We start from the raw sequence: 23,070 nt of genomic DNA, 5'->3' as shown, positions 1-23,070 counted from the left end.
GCTCTTAAACAACATTAATAACAATAACTATAACAATAATGATAATAACAATAGGATCGTTCTTTTATCCCATGACCGCTAAGCTTTGTTAAGATAACTTGCCTATCATATCACCTGGTCATTCTAATCCTATACTACTGACAATTTAAGAAGCAACTATGAAGCATAATGGTGATTTGAAGGTCACTGCTGCAGATGTCAAAGAGGAAGTTGGGAATTAAACCAGGGAAGGTTGTTTTCGTTTGCTTTTCATTATACGATCCAATTTTTGTGTGTGATATCATACAGTATTTTGTTGACAAAGGGAAGAGAGTGCAATGTACTTCTGTAACTGGGGCTTGTCTCCCTAATGTTGATTTTTCAAGTCTACAAGACTAAACTCATATGTAGTCATTCTCCCCATGATTTTTGTGTGTGTTTAGTTTTCTGTATAGATACCCATTCTATTTTTAGGATTGTCTTGGAATCAGAAATGTGATAAGTATAAAGAAGTTCCTCCATGATCCTGTTGTGAGACAATGGTGCTTGTTTTCACACACCGATGTGTTACATGGCACCAAGATAAGCAAAGTGACCTACTAAGTTGGCAGGGCTACATATGGCATAATGGATGACAGACAGCAGTCAATCATGATTTTGTGACTGCTTCCCCCTCCCCCTTGATCCACTAAGAAACGAATATTATGGAGAACACAGATGGATATTTATAAATGAGCACTTAAGTGTATATTGAAATCACTCCTAATGACAATTCTTAGTAGATTTTTACATCCTGTTTTGTTGTGGGTGCCCTGAAATGGCTTCATGGCTTGAATTCTAGTGGGAGGAAAACAATAAAATGAGTGTCATTTCTTCAGCCAGGGTCTGGTAGAGACTGCACAATCAAGAAAAAGGCAGGGTTAAACTCCATAGAAGCTCAGAAAGCCACAAGTACTGTACAGTTAAATTTTGCATGTAGTCAGGGGATCATTCCATGCTAGCACTAACTCAGAAGGCAGTGAACAAAAGTGGAAGCTGGAAACCAACAGAAGAGAAAGAACCAGGAGCAAGTGAGCTAGGAAACAGAGATGGACTGTCAATTGCGCTGTGTTCTTTGGTTCTCATTTATCCAGCTCATCCAAGGTCCCACAAGACGACTTAGACTGGAAGATACAAATAGCCAAAGCAATTTTTATTTAACCCTGGAGCTTTAAAATGTGACAGGTGGGAAATTAAACTATACATTTTTAATTTGCTTTCACATTCAAACAGGGTTTAGTAAAAAAAAAACTTAATCCATAGTAAAAGGGTTTTCTAAAATCACATATTTTAAGGAACGATCCAGTATAAATCTGTACCACAAATGCTCACAGGGTTGCCAGGAGGCCTGGAGAAAAAAAATGTCCCGTCTGTCTGGTGTATGGAAATGGGCATTTTAAACTTTTTTTTAGAGCACGGAAGCAAATAACATCACCTGGTAAGTAATATGTCATTAGACCTCTTGTAAAGAGTCAGATTTAAAAAAAAAATATCCAGGCTTATCATCAACCCTAAAGTCTGATGGCAGTAGTGACCAAAATGTATATTGTACTATTACTTTCCTATCATTCAGTCACAGCCTCATTTACTCATGATTAACATGATGAGTCTTCTATCTAGATGCCAGATGAGGGTCAGTCTGTCTGTCTCTGTCTCTCTCTGACTGATTATGCATGGGGTGGGTAATTTGGGGTGGTGGAAGCATGGCAGCCCCGATTGTGCATGACGTTGCCACCATCCCAGGCCTGGCCTGGCATAGTGCCCATGAAGGCCTGCAGTAAGGGAACACGGAATCTTCTAAGTTCCCTGGGATGTTGCAGATGCCAGAGGGGGCTAGTTCTGGCCGGCACCGTGCAAAATCCTCCCCAGACTTACAGTGTCCCTGCAGGGGACACCTCATGCCCCTGTCAGTTCCACAGAGCTATGGAACTGGCCGGGGCATCCCCCCACCCCCAACCCCCATGGATGTCTGGAGAGCCACAGTTTGGCACCCCTAGACAATCAGCACTCACAGGAACTTGCTACCCTGTGAGGGAGAAAAAGCTGCACAGCTGACTAGATTTCTGTTAGGGTTGCCAGTTCTTGATTTGGAAATACTTGGAGATTTGGAAGGGGGAGTCAGGGGAGGGGAGGGTTTAGGGAGCGGAGGGACCTCAGTAAGGTATAATGCCATAGAGTCCTCCCTCCAAAGCAGCCATTCTCTCCAGGGAAACTGATCTTGGTTGGCTGGAGGTCAGTTGTAATTGTGGGAGATCTCCAGGGGCTACCTGGAGATCGGCAGCTTTAATTTCCACCTAGCCCAATTTCCCTTTCTCTACTCCCCCTAAATCTGTCTCTTTGAGTAGCTGCCATCACCATAAGCTATATCAAAGAAAATCTCTACCTGAATGGTCTTATTATAGGTTCTTCCTGTAATGGTCTTCTTCAGGTTCCTCCACTGCCTTTAGAGCAGAGGTGTCAAACATCCACCTTGGAGGTCAGAAGCAGCCCAACCAGGTTTGTTGCCCGGCTTGTGAGCAGGGAAGAGGAGGGTAGTGGTGGCAGCAAGCACAGTGAAAAAACCCTCCTTGGGTTGGTTGCCCATCTATCTTACAACAAATGTGCAAGATAAGTTAGGCTTAAAGAAGGACTGGACCAAAGCAACATCATTGGCAGATGTCATTAGTCCCAGTTGCTAGTCCCATGCTCAACTGGTGGGCCAACTGGTGGGTCACAGAGTTTGAGCCACAGGGTTCAAAATAGGAAAGTCTATTAAGAAAATGAAAAGTGCAGATATTATATACTGCCACAGAAAATTTAGCACTGATCCAAAGTAAAAAAGAGTTGGTTTTCATACTCTGCTTTTCATACCCTGCAAAATTGTTTCCAATCAACTTCTCCCCACAACAGACATCCTGTGAGGAAGGTGAAGCAGAGAAAGCTCTGACAGAACTGCTCTGTAAGGACATCACGTGACTTGTCCAAGGTTACCCAGCTGGCTGCTTATGGAAAAGTGGAGAATCAAACCCAGTTCTCCAGATTTGAGATTGCCACTCTTAACTACTACAGCAAGCAGTAAAACTGCATATCTTCTGTTTTTAATCTCTGTGCATATCTTAAAGAATATTAACTTAAGGTAGGATATTTATTCTTTGATTCACAAGTACACATAAATAGCTGATTCCTTCAGTTCCTTTGTGTGGAGCCTCCACCACTGCTGAGAGGGTGCAAAGGACAGTGGAGAGAATGATCCAGGGCCTGGAGACCAACCCAATGAGGAAAGGCTGAGAGACTGCAGTTCAATGCACCAAATTGCTCTATACCTGTATATGAGGCATTTTTATCGTTAGCTGGAGAAACAACTAAAAACCATTTTGTTACTTACTGGACATACTTATGGATGGTTACATATGACTACTGGGCTGCAGGACATTTCTTTGGAGAAGGAATAGGAGAGAGGTCTGTGTTTAACTAAATGCTTTTTAAGAAAAAATAATGTACAGCGCAGTTTCTTTAAGACCTTTGCACACTAGATTTGCAAGCAATTTTACCTTTCATTTCCTGTCCAGGTTTTTCTGTGCCTTGAAAGCACTTTCTCTAAAAACTGCATTTTCCGTTGGCTACATATTCTGCTTCCCTTCCCTTTTCTTCCTGATTCCTCATCAGCCAAAGACAAAAATGGTGAGGAAGAGAGGAATTGTTTTGTACTTTCGATGAATTATCATTTTCAGTTGCCTCTTGGGATTCATTGATCCAAATTTCCATCAGACCTGGGTGATATTGTAGAAATATTATACATTGAATATTGTGTTACATGCAAAGTGCTTCATGTGAAGGAACACTCTCCTGTCTTGGTCAAGTGAAAGGTTATCTGAAGAAACACTTGACAAATGGCCACTAGAGCCGGGGTAGTCAACCTCAAGATGTCCATGGACTACAATTCCCATGAGCCCCTGCCAGCCAGGGGCTCATAGGAATTGGCAGGGGCTCATGGGAATTGTAGTGCGTGGACATCTGGAGGACCACAGGTTGTCTACCCCTACACTAGAGGATGTGACCATTGCCACCTGTTGTCATTCTTATTGTTTTACTGCTTAACTGGGTAAATCATGGGATTTTATTGTATTTCAATGCTTTATTATGTAAACCAGTGGTCCCCAACCTTTCTGAGGTTGGGGACCGGCAGGGCATTGGGCCGCGGCCCGCGGCCCGCGCGGGCCACGCCCACGCATCGGCCGCGCCCGCGAGCCGCGCCCGCGCATCGGGCCGTGCCCGCATGGGCGCGGCCCGGCCCCGATTCCCTCTCCCCGCCCTCCCACAGTAAGAAGCTTCCCGGGCCGCAAGCTTGCAGCCTGGGAAGTTTTTTACTGCGGGGGGGGCGGGGAGAGGGAGCCGCGGCCCGGCGCCATGGCCTTCGCGGCCCGGCACCGGGCCACGGCCCGCAGGTTGGGGACCACTGATGTAAACCACCGCAAGACCTGTTGGGGAGCGGCGGTACATAAATTAAAAAAAATAAATAGCTTACTGGATGATAAATCTTACATTGTCATGTCTACCCACCCTGCCCCCAAAATGGCCAAAGATGGGGGTGGAAAGGAGAGTGGTCCCAGGTAGGCATGTCTGCAGCTATGCTTCCCAATCATATTCTGCACAATCCTGCACTTCTAGAAAATCTTGAAGCCTGAAGAATGTTCCAGGGGGTTTGAAATGGTAAAATAAGTTGAGAAGGGCTGTTCTAGATCTTAAGGCACGTGGATGCTACATTCCCACCTTTCCAGCTGTTCAGCTTTGATACCCCCAGCTCTGCTTCTCCCCCTATCCCTCAGCCTGTCACAAGTTGTTGGGAGCCAGCTATGCCTGAGGACTCCTGAACAGCTGGGCCACTTGTTTGCCTGTCATGTCGGACAGCTCCATGCTATGGAGAGAAGGGCCTTCTTAATGCAGGGGCTGTTACCATGAAACTCCAAAATGTTGTGAGGTTTGGTTGCTGTGGAAGTCCTCTGAGTGAGGGGCATGAAAGAGCAGTAAAACTTGAGAGTCTGCCACATGTGATTAACCAGCAACCCCTTTCCCTTAGGTGTCTTATAACAAACCTTTTACTTGATTTACTGGCTTCGTCATTGCCAGTCTCTGCCCTTTTCAGGTTCTTGAAGACTGTTGGCAGCGTGACTCTTAATATAATTGTAGAGATAATCACAGTAAATAGTTCAGTAGCTTACAGTCAGGGTGGCTATCATTTCCTACAAGGAGAGTTTCTTGGCAGTATTCCCATGCCGGTCATGCTTCAGAACTAATTTCTGTCATCCAGATCACAGTGTGCTATGAGCAGAAGGGTGTTCAGACTACCACATATCAGAGGAGCCATTGTGTTTTGTATCATAGTTTATGATGATTAGAAAAATAAGATAAATGACTTGCTAGCCAAGTTGACCTGGAGGGGCAATTCTTTCTTAGCTCCAAGGACAGCCATTGAGAATTTTAACTTTAAAAATCATAGTATTTAGTAGCAATAAAGATTTATTTAAGTAAAGGCAAGGAAAAAACAAAGATTATTGCTAAAATGGAAATAGAATTATCCCCTTTATGATAAGTTAGAAGCAAAGTAAATATGAATTTTGAATCCTGGTTATAAGGGGAAAAATACACGGAGTTCTGGATTAGCTCCAGAGTTACTAAATACTGGTCCTATAGAATATATTTTCTTCTCTGCTTTATGTCTCTTATTCTGTGTGCCCAACAGGGAAGATTTATCTTTAAATGTAATTTTGTACTATGCAAATTTCCACTTCCTTCTTGAGCTTACGGCCAAAAAACCTCTTCATGTCTTAAATTCAAGAAAAAGTGTTCTTGACTTAAATGAACATAGAAAATGGATACAGATTATATATATATATATATATTCTAGGCATTGATTGTTCTTTTTTCTGCCACAATATTCTTCTTCTGTGAGGCTGGAAGCTATATAATTTAGAAAATGTTGTTTTTGTTTGTGTGTTTTAAGTCTGATTTTGTTTCTACACAAACCATTGAAAGGAGTTGCATTGTGTTTTTTGGTTGTTTGTTTAAGGAGTCCTCACATCTTAATCTCTTGTGTATTCAATTCCCCCAACAGTTTGAACATCTTTAAAATCATTTCTACTCTGTTGTCATTACCAGGAGGTCTATAGTTCCAGTGTTCAATGGAATCCATTATATAACTTCGGCATGCTTACTACAACATGGTAATGAGTAATTTTCCCCGTGAACTTGCTGAGGGCAAGCAGGGGTTTGGTCTTTTATTTTAAAATCAATCTGCTGTGTGTATAGCAAAGTTGCATCTTGTCAGGTTCAGGTTTTGTTGTTGTTTGTTTGTTTAGAGCTGGAAGGTAAAGGCTCCTTACCAAGTTTTGGAATGAGAAAAAATCTCCCTTACCTCTAGTGAGTGTACAGTGGAATGTGTATGTTTATATGTGTGTCTGATTTTCTGACCACACAAAGAAACAGAATGATATTGTGGGAAAGTATATGCTAGGCTGCATTCATGATAGAAGAGTGTGCAGGTCTCTGACACTTGGACCAGCATCTTACTTAAAGTAGTCCCTATACAAGGAAGCCTGTTGTGACCCCATTGTCCCTGGAAAGAAAATTAATTTACAGCGCCTGTACTATATAATGTGCGTTCATGGTAATTCTAAACAGCCTTTTAAGCAATATCTCCATGGAAAAAATGACAGTTCAAGCTAGATATTATGTATTTCTGTATTCAAATATTCATAATATGATTTTTCACATTGAACATGATATCTCAAAGTAATTTACCAAAGCCTGGTCATTAGACAACATAACAATTCAGCCTATAAAAAATTTCACATCTATATATGAGCCGCTATTACATCCTGAAACCATGACTCCACAGGTCTATTGCAACAAAGCAGCCTCACTTCGATTATTAAAACACACACAGATACACACAACATGACAACATAAAAGCCCTCCTCACAGTTCTCGGGGAGGGAATTCCAAAGAACTGGAAGGAGACAGTTAAGGTAGCTGTCTTTTGGGCAGCCTTGAAGGGTGAAACAATGAGGAAAAGCCTCTTTGTATGTTGCCTTTTTTCTAGCTAAGGCCACAAAAGCAGTTAACAGAACAGGAGTCCACAATGTGGTATCTATGCGTACCCACCTTGGTACCTACCAATATCTTTTATGGCACCCACCAAGTGTTCTTTTAGAAGGGGTGTGGCCAGGTAGCCTTCTTATTGTCTGTAGCAAATCTGATTTGCAATGACTATATATATTTTTAAATGTTGCTTCCATGGGGGCCAACACTCTCTTTCATTCTTCTCTCCTGGTGTATATTTTAAATGCCCCTTTTCTACCTTACACTTGTCCTTGTTCTGTGTGGTTAGTCCCACCTCCCATGGGTGCCACTTTGTGGTTGCACTCACCACCTTGTGTAGCAATTCCAAAAATGTCCACAAAATCAAAAAGGTTGAGTTATCTCTAGGTCAGAATATTATAATATAAAACATATCATAAAAATAGTTCCTAAAAATGAAAACCCCAATTTAAAATAAATAGAAAAAAGTTCATAAAACTGTAATTAAAACTTAGGGCTGCCAAGTGTTGGCATCCCCTCAGAGATTGGGGATAGGGTGGCTGTGTGCCAAGTTAGTGTTCCATGATGCCACAACATCAGTTCCAAGTGAGTAACCACAAGCAGTGTCACTGTGTTGTAATACAATGTAGGATTTAGAAACGCAGAGTTGAAAGAGGTCATATAGGCCAGGGGTAGTCAACCTGTGGTCCTCCAGATGTCCATGGACTACAATTCCCATGAGCCACTGCCAGCATTTGCTGTCAGGGGATAATGGGAATTGTAGTCCATTGACATTTTGAGGACCACAGGTTGACTACCCCTGATATAGGCCATCTAGTACAACTCTCTGCTCAATGCAGGATCAACCTAAAGCATCCCAAATACGTATCTGTCCAGCCACTGCTTGAAGACTGTCAGTGAGGGGGAGCTCACCAATTCCTTAGGCAGTCAGTTTCAATGCTGAACTAGTGTGTGAATCCCCCCCCCCTCCGCTCTCTCGGATATCTAGCTGCTTTCATTCTATGCAGTTTCAACCCATTACTGCAGATCTTATTCACTGCTGCCAGCGGAAACCTTTTCCTGCCGTGCTTTTTTCAAATTGTCATGCTTCTTCATTGCCAAGCAAACACAGTCTTTGACTGGATGCAAAAGACAGATTTTATTCTAGAGCAAGCAAGATAACTCAAACATAAACTTTGTCAGCACTGAAATTTCAGTACAGTTACACAGTATATAACCCCATTGCCCAATTCCCCTCATGGGATCCAATTAACCCGGGAAGCTTCAAAGGAAAAACAATCCAGGTGGCTGGGAACTCTGTGAAACACAAGGACAGAGCCCAAACAGGGAGTTGAGAATGTAGGAGGCAGGGAAGGACAATAAATTCTCTAGAGTCAGTTGACCATAACAAACTGAATAACATAGGCATGCAGATGAAAAAGAAACAACATTCTAATCAGCTATTAGACCTTATCCAAGCATTCACACATGCTGCTACCCAGAAATGTATCTCCAATCCAGTATGCACACTTCTCATTTTTGTGACCTAGATGTAGAACTTTGCACTTCTCCTTATTGAATTACATTCTGTTCTCGTTTGCCCACTTTTCCATTGTGTTTAGATCTCAGTGAATATCTCTATATTCTGGATGTTTGCGACTCTTCCCAATTTGGTGTCTTTCACAAATTTAATGAGGAGTCCCCTTGTCCAGATAAAAATGTTGAAAAGTACTAAACCCAGTACTAAGCCCTGTGGCACCCTGCTGATCACCTCCCTCCAATCTGATGAAATGCCATTGACAATAACTCTTTGGGTATAGTTTTCTCTCCAGTTCCCTATCCACCTTCTCATCCAAAAATATAGTCTATAGTTCTCCAGTTTAGCCATCAGAAGATCATGGGGAACCTTGTCAAAAGCCTTTCTGAAATTTAGGTAAACAACATCAACTGATTTTTCATGATCTAATCAGCCCATCATTTGGTCAAAGAGGGAATCTAGGTTGGTCTGCCAGGGCCTGTTGGAGACAAATCCAATTTCCTGGATCAACAAAGTATCCTTCAGATGATTGCAGATCACCCCCTTTAATATTTGCTCCATTATCTTCCCTGCAATTGAGGTCAGACTCACTGGCCTGTAGTTTCCTGGGTTATCTCTTCTCCGTTTTTTGAAGATTGGGATAACATTTGCTCTGTTCCAATCTTCTGGTACCTCTCCAGTCCTCCAAGAGGTCCTAAAGATGATGAACAAGGGTTCACCAGAAAGTTCTTTGAGCACTCTCAGATGCACATCATCTGGCCCAGGGGATATGAACTCATTCAGTGCAGTCAGGTGCCTCTCAACAACTTTTCTGTCCATGTCACCTTGCCACACAAAGACTATACCATGCCTACTAGACTATACCATGCCTACTACATATTTTTCAGGGGAACACAGAGGCAAAATAGGTACTTTCTGCTTTTTCTCTGTCCTTTGTCAGAGTCTATCCATCTTCACACAACAGCGAGCTTATTGCCTCCTTTGCCTTACATTTGTTCCTCACATATCTGAAAAAGCTTTACTTGCTATAGTGGACTGCCCTGGCCAGTCTCAGCTCACTCCCAGGTTTGGGCTCTCTGATGGCTGACCTACAGGGCCTAGTAACCTGCAGATAATATTATCTAGAAGTTTGTTATCCCCTTAGTTTATTTAATATATCCTTCTTCCTCAGCTCTTCCTGAACGTCTCTGTTCATCCAAATCAGCTTCTTGGATCCCTTACCATGTTTCCATCTCGCTGGAATACTCATGGCTTGAGCATGCAATAACTCTTCTTTAAAAAGTTCACCCCTCACTTGTTCCTTTCTCTTCTAGCATTCTGGTCCATGGGATGACTCTCATCATGTCTCTAAGTTTATTAAAGTCCATCCTATGGGAGTCTAAGAAACACATCTGACTACGAACTTCCTTGGTCCCCCATGTTAAAAGGCATTTTAGGACATGGTCACTCCCTCCCCCCTGGGTTCCCACCTCCTTCACTCCTTAAGAGTCAGTGGAGGTGGAACAGGACTGGAGTGATATGGTTCCTATAATCATAATGGGTCATGTGCCTCATAGCAGCTCAATATGCTGTATTCTATGATGTATTAATGCCACAAGTTTGCATAGTTATTAAGGTATAATAGTATTCATGCAGTTGTCATAACAAGCTAATGTCATGTCTCATTATGACTTCTGGAATTCAAAATATTCCTGAATGCTTTTAATTCTGGGATTTTTGCTTGTCATTTCCACTCCATTTTTAGATATATAGAATGCAAATGCTATCATAGAATTGTTTAAATAGTTTTTCTGTATTTCATTTTTTTCTTTCTTCATCTAGTCCTGTAACTCTTCCAGTGTTGGAGAAAATCCGACTGATTAATGCTTGAAAACTGGCACTTCTCTCCTCCCACTTAGTCTTTTCCTGCCTTCTCTCCCCAAACATGATTTATAGAATGTTCCACCAAATTAGTACCGCACATGGTGCTTTGTTGCAGACATTTCTTCACACCTGCACTGTGATGTTACAGCATGGTAAGGGTAAGAAGCAAGATTTACGGCAAGGTTCAATGGGCTGTTGTTAATATATTCAACACTAAATTGCAAAACAAGCACTATGCAGGAAACATGTGTTATGTTTATGTTGTTTATAACAACCAGAGATAAAGGTGCTTCTGAGTCACAGAGCTATGAAATATGAGGGAGATACCCTCCATAAAAACAGTCAGAAGGTAGGAGATGAATTCATCAAGGTAGCCAGACCAACTAACAGGATTGCATTGTCATTTTGCCTGCACAGTACTTTCACTTCACATATCTTGAAAACAAAGACAGTTTCCCTTTGTGTCTGTATAATCATTCTTTTCTTGTGAATAAGATCCCATCAGCCTGTGAAGACTACAAAGAAATTATCCTTATACCTTTGGTAGGAAGCAAATGTTAGCATAGGGGAAGGCTGGGTGGAGGAGTGAGAAAGAAAAATAATGACTCTCCTCTCAGCTGGCAACAACACTTGAAGTCTGGGTTCCAATATTCTTACTTTTCATACATTGGATAGATATGGCTATTTATTGGATGGATTGGTTGCCATTTTATAATTTTGGTGTCTGAAATTTCTTCTCAGGGGCAGGAATGTGTTGCTTTTAGATTAGTGGTGTGGTAAGATACATTTAAGCAGTGGCAGAACTGGTGTTTATACCATCTCTGACCTTCTAAACTGGCTTTGTATAGCAGCTGATGATTACTGTTGTTTGAATAGTGTCAATATCTCAGTCTCCTGCAGGACATGATATGCCAAAATAGGGAGTTAAGACAGTACAAGGGGTTATGTCACCTGGCTAATACCTAGGTAGACTCACCGGATACCCAATAAAGGTGAGCAAACTGCAGGCAATTGTCAGAATGGCAGGCTAACAAAAGGGGGGGGGGAGACAGCTATCTTTGTCACCATGTGATGCTGTCATATCTGGCGTGACCTGAAAATGCTATTATACTGGGGCAATGGTCTAGTACAGCCTTTTGAGCCTGGAGGAGCCCCTGAAATCTTTTAAAGGCTTCAAGGAGTCCCAGAATCAGGCCGGAAGTCATCTGGCCAGGCCTCCCTGCCACACCCATGGAGGACTAGGGAAGAGAGAAAGGAGGTGGTTTGAGGCAGGAGTAGGTGGCTAGGCTTTGCTCTCTTTCCCAGGCATGATTACCACATGAGAAAGCCGCCCCCAGGGAACCCTGGTTAGAAATCCTTGGTCTAGCATTTGCCTAGAAACTCTATAGAGTGTTGTGCTGATTACTGGAGTTTTCTTGATATGATGCCAGCACTTCCGAGTTTCACTGGAAGTGATGTCATGACATGGTGATAATGATTGCTCCTCTACAATAAGTCCCCCCCCCCCCCGGTCTGCTACTGGTTGCATTGGAAGTGATATTATTGCATGGTGATGAAGATTACGCCTGCCATTAGTACCCTCCTGTCCACATCTTCTGCTTGGTTGCCAGAGGAATACCTGGAAACTAGCGAGGGCTCTAGGAATTGCTGGAAATTCTATGGTAAAGTCTGTGCATATTCCCTGGAAATGAAGTCATCATTCAGTTGGTGAGGTTTGTTTTTAATTGCTTTTCATTTTCCCACACTGCAGTAGGGAATTCCCCACCCTGAGTGGAGGCCTACATAGCACGTCAGGCCTGGCCATATCTGCTTTAGTAACTTAAAAGTTGCATAGAATTCTGGAGTTGGGAAGAGATAAACAGCCTGCTCCAAAGCAACTGAACAAAGTCTGAGTTCAGTGGCATCTTGAATTGAGACCAACAAAGTTTAATTCTGGATATAAGCTTTCATGTGTATACACACATCTTCAGAAATTAAACTTTGTTGGTCTTAAAAATTCCACTGGGCTAAAACTTTGTTCTGAACCTCATCTGCATTGTGTTATGTACAACACATTATCTCAAGGAAAGCTGTTCCATTATCGCTGTACTACTGGTATGCAGATGTCCCATGTTTTGTTATTTCTTTTTAGACTGATTCTGGTTATTTTCTTTACCCTTCGGTATTTATCTGGTTTGCAGCAAGTGGTGAAATTGGGAATTTTGATTTTGGCTTTGTTAATAACAGTGGGATAGCAGGTGGGAGGACTGGGAATGTTGTTTTTGGCTTTGTTAATAACCGTGATTGGCTTTCTCTCCCTCTGTTAGGGAAGTGAAGGGATGGGGGGAGGGAAGGCAAAGCTTGACGCGACACAGTATGTTCTGAATGAGAGGCTTCAGCTGAGCAGCAAAGCTAAATGGAGACAATCAGCCATTGCCCTTCAGGTTAACTACCTGCTGCAGGAGCCTAATTGCAAAAAATTGGTTCTGTCACTAATGACACAGCACTGAGTGGGCGATGGCCATATTGCTCTGGGCCCCCCAGTGCTCATCATTTATGACCCTGTGGATGCCGTTCGGCATGGTTTATTAATGGTGCAGATGCCCACTGATTAAATTCCGTTCCCAACACTAAGGTGCCGTACAAAACAAAAAAAGAAATGCATAAGATATATGGAGCAGCTTTTCAAGAGAACTGTTTTTCATCTTGTATTCCCCAAACCAAATGTATGAAAGAGATGAAAGAAGAATTCATGGTGAGTGTACTGAACTGTGCCCTGAAGTCATGACAGCTTTCCTCGCCAACTACGATGGTCACCCCTACACACTTCCCCACTCTGAGTTAAATTTTCCTTACAAAGTCAATTGCTGTTCCCTCAGTGATTGCTGTGGTTTTCTTTGTTATCAAAATGAAGCTCACTGCCCCATCCTGACTCTATTACATCTTTTGGGTTTTACTCAGCCCTTGAACTTTGGGGGAAAGTGTGGAGCCTATTTTTTCTTTAAAATCCTTTGGTAGAAGGGCACTGAGGTATTTTTACAAACAGATTAAAAAATTTATTTTACAAAGAGGAAAAGGGTAGTTGGAATGAGGAACCAGGGTTCTTGATACAAATCAGTTATTTTACAGGTTTTAGTAAAGTTCTGAGTTACAGGCTTTTTAAGACGTTCATAGGCTTTTCTCTCAGATGTTAAGAATTATTTTAAGCTTGGAGGTTTTGTTACCGTGTTTATCTCAAAATACATTTTTCTTTGTATTTTATTTTGAGTTCCCCTGAACTCCCTTGGTTACTAGAAAGTGGGTACTGTTAGCTTGTGCCACCACTTTCCCCCTTCTTACCACTGCCTACTGAGGTAACTGAAGCACTTCATCACAAACATGAGTCTGAGGGAAAATACACACCTGATTTCACCTTACTAACTAGGTAGTGATCTTTCTTAGAATTCTCCTTCCAATTTGCCCTATCTTGGGAGTTCGCTTTACTGACCAAATTCTCATTGTCAAATAACTATCCAAGTTGTCCAGATATTGTGTGTATTAGCTGTCAGTAGTAAACTCAGTTCTCTTATTACAGTTTCACATCAAGGTAAGTGATCAGCTAAGACTCTGTTAGAATCAGAATAGACTCAGAACCCTAGCACACAGCCAGAATATCAAGGCAGCCTGTGGTTCTGATTCTGTCTTCCTAGTGAGGATTTTTAACCCTTCACTGTTGCTGTTGTCCCAGCATTTAAAACCTTATTTTTCTACCCTGTGCCTGTGGCAGCTTGTCATGTCAAGAAGGGGAATGCCAGGAAAACAGGACAGGGCTAACTTCTACAGGGAAAGTGGGTGAGAGATTTGCAACTTCCATTTGTGTACTGGTTCTGCATTTAGCATCACATTGAAGGCCTGGTTTAAACGTGATGCTCAAGAAGAAAAATGAAACTTTCCTTATGGGATTATGCACACTGGGAGTTAAATATAAACCAAATTGAGGTTGCATGCAATGTTGGGAATTTACAGATGTGTGGCTTGTTACCATGCAGCATATTGTGCTAATTCTGAATGTGCCAATACCAGTGATCCTTCTTATATTAAATGTTGAGTATGGCAAAGCCTAAACAAGCATATTTTGTTCCTTTAGTTTTAGTTCCTGGTTTTTAAACAATGTCTTGGTCCTTCCAAGAATAGTTTCCCATACCAACATCCATGAGATGACTGCTTTTTTGAAGGAGAGAATGACATTTTATCTCACATAATTTATAATCAGCTTCAGACTGCTGCAAACCATCCATCTTTTACGCTTGTTGCCCCACACTGAGCACAACCCTGCAATAGGGTGAGCTCTACAGATTACTAGCTCCCCTACCTTTTTACAAGAGATTAGAGACTTTCACCAGCCTCTTGTGTTTTAATCCACCTTCAGGATTAAGAAGCAAGAGCTCTCTCTTTAAGGGTCAATGTGCACACACATAGATCGACTGCTTACTGAAAAGTGTAATGTTAAAGATAAAACTGCAAATAATTCTTTCACGGCAGTGGCGAAAAGTGCCATCAAGTCAATGCTGTTTTTGACTCCCCTGTAAAGTGCACTCATTGTGGAGGTGGGTAAATGGTCTGCCCTAAGGTCAGAAAGACACAGCAGGCAGGATATCTTCAAAATATTCTTTAAAGTGCAGAGCAATAAGACAGGAACAACTTCAACTTAACAACGGCTGGAGCCCTAACTACCAACAATCCAGTTCTGTATAGGGTGGCATGCAAATAAACAAACTAGTGTATTGCAGATGACACACCCATTCATGTGAAGAGAGGGAGTTCCATTTAGAACATAAAGCGGTTTCTTAAAGAGACAGTCCCATATACTACAATTGCAGCCAAATTTTCCTGTAGGGGTTTCAAAGCAAATGACATTCAGAGCTAGTTCGCCATTGCAGGCCTCTGCATAGTGACTCTTGACTTCCTGGTCTCCCATCCACATAACTAACACAACTGACCCTGCTTAGCTTCTAATATTCATTCATTCATTTTTGCATTTATAAACCGCTCTCCCCGTTTTGGCAAGATCAGGCTCACATAGGGGGTAGAAAGTGCTGTCAAGTTACTGATTTATGACCACCCCATGGGGTTTTTAAGGTAGGCAACATTCATAAGTGGGTTGCCGGTTTCCTGCCTCTGTACAGCAACTCTGGATTTCCTCGGTGGTCTCCTGTCCAAATACTAATCAGGGCTGACCCTACTTAACATCCAAGACATGGCAGGATCAGGCTGGCCAGGCCATCCAGGTCGAGGCAATTATTTCATAGTAGCTTTCAAAACAAAGTGATTTATAGTCAGAAAATGAAAGAGGTTGCTTGTAGGCTTTCTGTCTAATAGGCAAAGGGATAAGGAACATAGGAGAAAGGTGAGAAAGGTCTGCTGCTTGCCTGTGCAATACCTTATGGCCTGAACAGATTGTAGGCACCAGGAGCTTCAGAACTAGGGATGATACCAACTTGTGAGACAACTGTGGTTTAATTTGAAAGTGGAAATGGCCTTTAGGATTTCTTGTATTGATGCTTGGATTATCATGCCCCATTGATGGGGTAGCCAGCCACAGATTATTTCAGGCCAGCCTTGAAACAGTTGCACATCTTAAAATGAGGGTTCCTGTTTTGGAGGATGCGGTCACAGATCTTTTGATGGCCTCAGTGCCTATTCTGAACTCCTAAATATAAGCAGAGAATAAAGATTTCCATCCTATGACAGTTTTGTTGACATTCCATGCAGATATATTTGTACTTCAAGACAAGATGTTGCTACTGTACAGCAAAGAGTATGTTTTTAATTGCCTCCCTAAGTCAGCTGTCGAAATATTTATTGTTCACATTCAATAAACCCCTGTTGGTTTAGAATCTGTAATAAATTAAAGGATGGGGTAAGGAAAAATTTATTATGTCAACTTTGGAAAAATAACAGATTGATCTTTGTTCTTGTCTTTTTCTTTTTCTCTTAGAAATTTCATGCTAAGAGTCTCTCTTTGATTAATTGCTTTACATGCTTATGCAGTTGTGCTTCCTACAGTATTACAAGAATCATGGGGTTGGAAAAGCTATCAGTCTCTGCATGAGAAAGCTGCACTAGTTTAACCGAAGCATATGGATTCAATATTGTTTAGTTACATTAGGGCAGATACTCAGAATAGAACTTTGAAGAAGCATTGAACCTGATTTCAAGCAAATTAAAACAAGATCCTTAATTCCCTGGACCATGCTGAAAAGATTTTGTCATGGCTGATTCACAGCTGGTACCCGTTTTCTAAATCATTGGGATGTAGGTCTGCTCATAAGAAATACTTTCTGGCCTGGACTGTTGTCTATGTGCATAGTTGTGGGATTTCATCCTAGTTCTGGTTTGGGGATGGTCTTAGCCACAGAGCAGCTGGGACAGATTCTCCAAGGCCTGCTCTGGGGAAGTGCAGGGTTTGGCACACCATTATTCAGGCAGCAAACTACAATGACTGTCTCTCTGGTATAAAAATGCAGGCAGACTAATGGCTGGCTGGCGTCATAGGTGTAGGGTAAGGTGACCAGATTTTCACAAAGGTAAAGCGGGACACCATTGACGGGGGGGGCGGACTCCCCTCCTCCCTTCCTGATGTGTGTGGTGGGCACTCAGCCTCCCTTCCCCCTCCCTCCGCAGGGGCAAGGCCAGCCACTTCCGCCTCCTCCACTGGCCACTTCCGCCTCGCCCCCCCGCCCACGGCAAAAATCGGGATTTTGGGGAAACGGCCAGGACACGGGACTAATCCTGAATGGTCCTGCGAAACCAGGGACGTCTGGTAACCTTAGTGTAAGGTAAAGGTAAAGGTATCCCCTGTGCAAGCACCGAGTCATGTCTGACCCTTGGGGTGACGCCCTCTAGCGTTTTCTTGGCAGACTCAATACGGGGTGGTTTGCCAGTGCCTTCCCCAGTCATTACCGTTTACCCCCCAGCAAGCTGGGTACTCATTTTACCGACCTCGGAAGGATGGAAAGCTGAGTCAACCTTGAGCCGGCTGCTGGGATTGAACTCCCAGCCTCATGGGCAAAGCTTTCAGACGGCTGCCTTACCACTCTGCGCCACAAGAGGCTCATGTAACCTTAGTGTAGGGACCCTGTTAACCCCCTCCTCCAAAGCTTCAGCCTCCCCTTATTTACCACACTGCTATATATATTGGTACTCTAGGATATTTTAATATGTTTAATAAAAGCACTGGACCCATTTTCCCAAGCAGATGCAACACTTTTATCCTGCATGTTTGAAATTTCATGCCAAATTTTCATTTGTTAAAACAAGGCCAAAAATAAATATAAGTATGTTAAGGCTCTAAAAAATGGTCATCCATTTGATAGCTCAAAACAGCAGACCAGCTGCTCAACACATCTACGCTTTGTTCATGAGCAGAAGTACAAATGGATTTCTTTTTATTCTCTGACAATTTTTAGATTCTCCTCTTCATGCCATGTGCAGCTTTTAAAGGACAAAAGACTATAGATTTCCTTGTATTTGTGAGTTTTGAAAAACTATTGTTTCTATAAATTCATACTGAGAAAAGATGAAATTAGCAAGCAATATATTTTAATTGCACATTGAAACCAAAAAAATTATGAGTGAAAATTACATATAATTATTTATTACATTATGCGTGTCCATATGTGCATTCATAATCAGCAGTTGATGAATATAATATTGGAGGCTTACCACACACAATATAGAAAGGGATGCAGCAGTGACTGTGTATGTGTGCATGTGCATGCACCATGTTTCCAACTTTGTATTTACACAAATGTGTGTATAGATAGATATGTGTGTGTATAAAATGCTGTGTGCTAATAATATATGAAATAGCATTGAAATTTGAAATACCGTGCACACAGACTTTTGTAGCCCAGTTAAAATAAAACATAAAACTGGAACATTTTATGTATGGCTAGTTTGTAAAATCAAGATTTGAGTTGCATGATGGTAGAAAGTGACATCAATTCACAAGTAATTTATAGTGACCACGTTGGGTTTTCAAGAGAAGAGACACTCCATGATTGTCTATCTTTGTGTTGTACAATAATGTTGGTACGATAATGGCTTAATGCCAGGCTTTGGGCATTTTGCCTGAATTGTTAATTCATATAAAAATAGGAGCCAGAAACTCAGTCTGCCATCCACTGAGAGTGTTGTGATGCTGGACTTCTTTGGTGGTCTCCCACCAAAGTAGGCTGACCCTACTTACCTTCATGCTATCTGATGAGATTGGGCTTGACTGGGCTATCCAGTTCAGGGGTTGAATTGTATACATTGGCTCAAATACTAGTTTAATGATCTTCACTTTCACACACACACACAAACAAACACAGAGACCTGGCTAGGATCTGGCTTGTAGTTTGGAAAAAGAAAGCACTCAAGCATATAAAATCTGTTCGAGATCATTAGCCTCAACCAGAGTCAGGGCTGGACAGGTGGAGCACTCAGGGCCCTGCAGGAACTAAAACAGTTCTGCAGGGCCTGTAAGACAGAGTTGCTCCATTACTCCTCTGGCTGAGGCCTACAGAATACCATCGGCAATCTGGCCCCCCTACACAGGCAATAACATCAGCATGTCATTGTTAATAACATCTGAGCACTTTACTCCTCACCATCCTCCCACTGAAGAAAAGGCAAGAGCTTTTTGCCCATTAAATGTATATTGGACTTCAGAGTTAAGGTTCTAATTTTGTTTTATGGGTTTAACATGATGTAAGTCACCCTGAGCCCTCGGGGAAGGGCAGCACAAAAATCTGCAAAAGAAAATTAATAAGAAGGGCCACATTCTTCATTAGAAACAAGAGTTAAGGTTAACTGTGGTAAATCAAACAGCTTCAGATCCTGGTTTGACATTAAGAGTCGCTAGATCTGTCCCTCTCTAGCATATGTCCACTCCAAAAGCCACTGTCTCTAAATAGGGTGCTGGTGGGGGAATCACTATCACTCCCAGCATAAATCCAGAAGTGATGTTATTGCCTTAGGCCAATCTGCTAGGATTCCACTGAAATTCTCTGGTAAACCATAGACTTTCAGTGGGATACTTAAGTTTTGCCTTGATACGCTGATTTCACTTCCAGGTCTGTGACACATACATGATCCCCTCCCCCCACTCTCTGGGGCTGGCAATCCCATTTGACATAAAGTAATTTTATTATCATTCATAACTTAGGACCAAGCTATCTCATTGCCTTCCAACTTAGAACTTCAATGCAGAAGAAGAAGATGCAGAAGAGTTGGTTTTTATATGCCGCTTTTCTCTACATAAAGGAGGCTCAAAGCTGCTTACAGTCACCTTCCTTTTCCTTCCCCCACAACAGGCACCCTGTGAGGTGTGTGAGGCTGAGAGAGCTCTGATTTTACTGTTCAGTCAGAACAGTGCTGTGAGAAGCCCAAGGTCACCCAGCTGGCTGCATGTGGGAGCGCAGGAAATTAAACCCAGTTTGCCAGATTAGAATCTGCCACTCTCTCTGTATATACCCCACAAAGAGCTCCACCACTTCCACCACCACCTGGTGATCCATGACCCCAAGGAAGCATGCTTGACCTCAACCAGGGCCAGAGCCTTCTCCATCCTGGCCCCCACCTAGTGGAATGAGCTCCCAGAAGAGGTCCACGCCCCATCAGACCTTCCACAGTTCTGCAGAGCCTACAAAAGGGAGCTCTTCTTCCAGGCATTTGGTTGAAGTTGAGTGACCAACCTCTGGGATCCAGTTAACTATAAATTTTTCTGTTGGTGCTTAATTAGAAATAATTATCACCAAACTTTACTGTTACTACTGTTTTTATCCTGTTGTTATTACTGGGCCATGTTTTTATCTGTACTATGTTTTCCATGTTTTCTGTAAACTGCCTGAGCCACAAGGGGAGGGCAGTATATTAATGTGTTGGATGGATGGATGAAACCAGTACACCAAATTGGCTCTTACACCAAGCTGGCTCTTGTATAACTCATAGTAGTTCTAAAGAAGTAGTACTCAGAATATGACCTCTAAAAATACTTTCCTCCCATATTGTAAATCCCAACATTTAAGGTTGGCCTCCTAATCCCTGCTTCAGAGCAAGGGTTGTGACTACAGCCAAGGCACTTTCAGTTGTAAGTGTTGGGATGCCCTCCATTTTGAGATCCATGTGGTACCCGCTATTAAGTTTTTTTGTACCTGTTTTACCCAGGCTTTTGTCTGAGATTTATCTTATGTTCTTCTGGTTTGGTTTATGGATATTCTTTAAGATACACAATAGTTCTTATAAGTTGTTTCATGCTCCTGGCCTGTTTTATTTTGATAATTTCTGCTGTTTAAATGAACGAATGGCCTTATTTTAACTTGAAAGCTGCCATATGAATTCCCTAAGTAAATCAATAAATTGATTAACTCTTACATGCCTCATTACCTGAAGGTCATCTGTTTTCTCCACAGATCCAGTGCATGGCCCCCAGAATGTGGAAGTTGTTGACATCCGATCTCGCCAGCTCACGTTGCAGTGGGAGCCTTTTGGCTATGCGGTGACTCGCTGCCACAGCTATAACCTGACAGTCTATTACCAGTATGTGTTCAATCAGCAGAAATATGAGGCAGAGGAACTAATTCAGACATCATCCCACTACACTTTGCGAGGACTCCGACCCTTCATGACCATCCGTCTGAAGCTGGCTCTTTCGAATCCAGAGGGCAAGATGGAGAGCGAGGAGTTGGTGGTGCAAACTGAAGAGGACGGTAAGAAAAGAAGGTTATTACTTAAAGGATTGGAAACAAATATTTTGAACACCAGCATGAATATCCAGAGTCCCCAGATACTTCGTAGAGTAAGGATACAATCATAAGGCCAACCTATATATTGCACAGGATAGCAACTGCAGGCTATGATAGCATAGTCTAGAAATCCATCAGCATACCACCCTGGTTTTGCACTGTTATAAATCTGTTATTGGTACCACTGGAATAACATTACAGCCAGAAATGGGCAGCACTGGGAACATCCCAGTGGAGGATTTGAGTTTACTTGGTATCCTAAAGGCCTGTGCCTGGTGAGTTATTGGGGAGCTGACTGGCACCCTTAATGTCTGTGTTCTCCTTACCTCACAAAAATGTTGTTCCTTGGGACATTCCTGTCCACCCCCCATACATAAACCCTTGACTGGGATAGGCTTGGGCTTCCTATGGAGGTTTCTTCTATGAGATGAGATGTAGCAACATCTGATTGGTATTGTTGGACTGGTGAGGCTTCCTTCCTTTTGTATCTGCTGGTCAAAAGTGTTTGCACCATGGTAATTAAGCCCCCATCTGCAGAATACCCAACTATATGGTTATTATAGCAATTCTTTTGGGTATGCCATGGCCCTTCCTACAAAGGGATGTTCTTTAGCTTGCCATGGATGGGAGTGGGCCGATGTTAGGAAAGCAAGTAGACACTGCCATGCATTGACTGGCTACTTCCATGTATTGCTGAAGCAAGGGACTTGGCAGCATTGTTCTTTGTGATTTCTCTGTATTAGCTGTGCCACTAAGGCTTCTACTACATCTTCTGTGGCTCAAATTCCCTGGAGTGGAGTCCTTTTGCCATTTATTTTTTCCCCATGAGACCATAGGATGCTGCACCACTGTCAACAATATGCCAGTATTTGGTTTTTAGGATCAAACTGCTGCTATACGGCTTCCAGAAGACTCACATTATAATGGTAGTAAAACTCTGTGATCCGAGTACTCCTGAACTAACCTGAATTTACTAACAGATCTAAAATGATATAAATAACCATTCTTAGGGTTTGATCCTGACTGCCTTAACCCTGTGGCATAATTAATTTGAAACACACATGCAAGAAGCATACTGCAAAACACACCCCTGTAGCCCAGACAAAGTCATGGCACAAACACACAGAATGCACATAAACTTGGAACCTGCCTGGCTGTCACAAACATTTATTGAATAAACTGAGAATGGGTGAAAAGCTTCTTATCTCATGTACCATAGAGATTTTACGAGAAGAGACATTATAATTAAAACTGTTTTCCCCCTCATTTCCTTCCTAGTTCCTGGATCTGTTCCTCTAGAATCTATTCAGGGAGGGCCCTTTGAAGAGAAGATCTATGTTCAGTGGAAGCCCCCCAATGAGACCAATGGGATCATTACACTCTACGAGGTGAGGGTGAAGCAGCACGTATTGTCCCTACTTTTGGCAAGAATACAGGTCAGAATGTTCCTGTTGGTGCTTTTTAGACTTTTCTGGCTGGGATGTGGCAGTGGTGGTGGTGGTGGTGGTGGTGGGTTGAGGGTGAGAGAATGTGTCCAAAGCTCTCAATCTGATATTGGGTGGAGCTAATCCTTCTTTGCCTGATAAATGGTAGCTGTGGCCTAGGGTCTCTGGATTGATGATGGTCAGGTGAGCTGACATACTAGGTAGGAACTCAAAGGTTGAGCTGAACAATAAAAATAATGTAAAACTTGTTGGTTGTTTATTATGGTGCACAATTAAAAACAGAATAAAAAACTTCTTAAAAACTAACAGCACATAGAGCCAAGGACCAAACGCGTTTTGACCCTTCCGGGTCTTCCTCAGTGGTCAAGATTATGACAATACACTCTATATAGAAATATAGAAC

At 42.3% G+C, this 23,070-nt stretch overlaps 1 protein-coding gene across 10 annotated transcripts in view; it reads left to right on the top strand.

Moving 5' to 3' along the window:
- The window catches only part of PTPRT (protein tyrosine phosphatase receptor type T), a 769,637-nt gene that overhangs the window by 498,388 nt on the left and 248,179 nt on the right, over positions 1 to 23,070 (top strand). For all 10 annotated transcript variants that reach the window (XM_077335394.1, XM_077335396.1, XM_077335393.1 and 7 more), the window contains exons 8-9: positions 20,890 to 21,186; positions 22,501 to 22,610. In XM_077335394.1, coding sequence (XP_077191509.1) covers positions 20,890 to 21,186; positions 22,501 to 22,610 — 407 coding nt within the window. The remainder of the gene's footprint in view (positions 1 to 20,889; positions 21,187 to 22,500; positions 22,611 to 23,070) is intronic.

Source organism: Paroedura picta, chromosome 4, assembly GCF_049243985.1.
Source record: "Paroedura picta isolate Pp20150507F chromosome 4, Ppicta_v3.0, whole genome shotgun sequence".
NCBI classification, from domain to species: domain Eukaryota; kingdom Metazoa; phylum Chordata; class Lepidosauria; order Squamata; family Gekkonidae; genus Paroedura; species Paroedura picta.
Note: the sequence above shows the minus strand (reverse complement) of the source record. Positions and strands in the feature narration are given on the sequence as shown.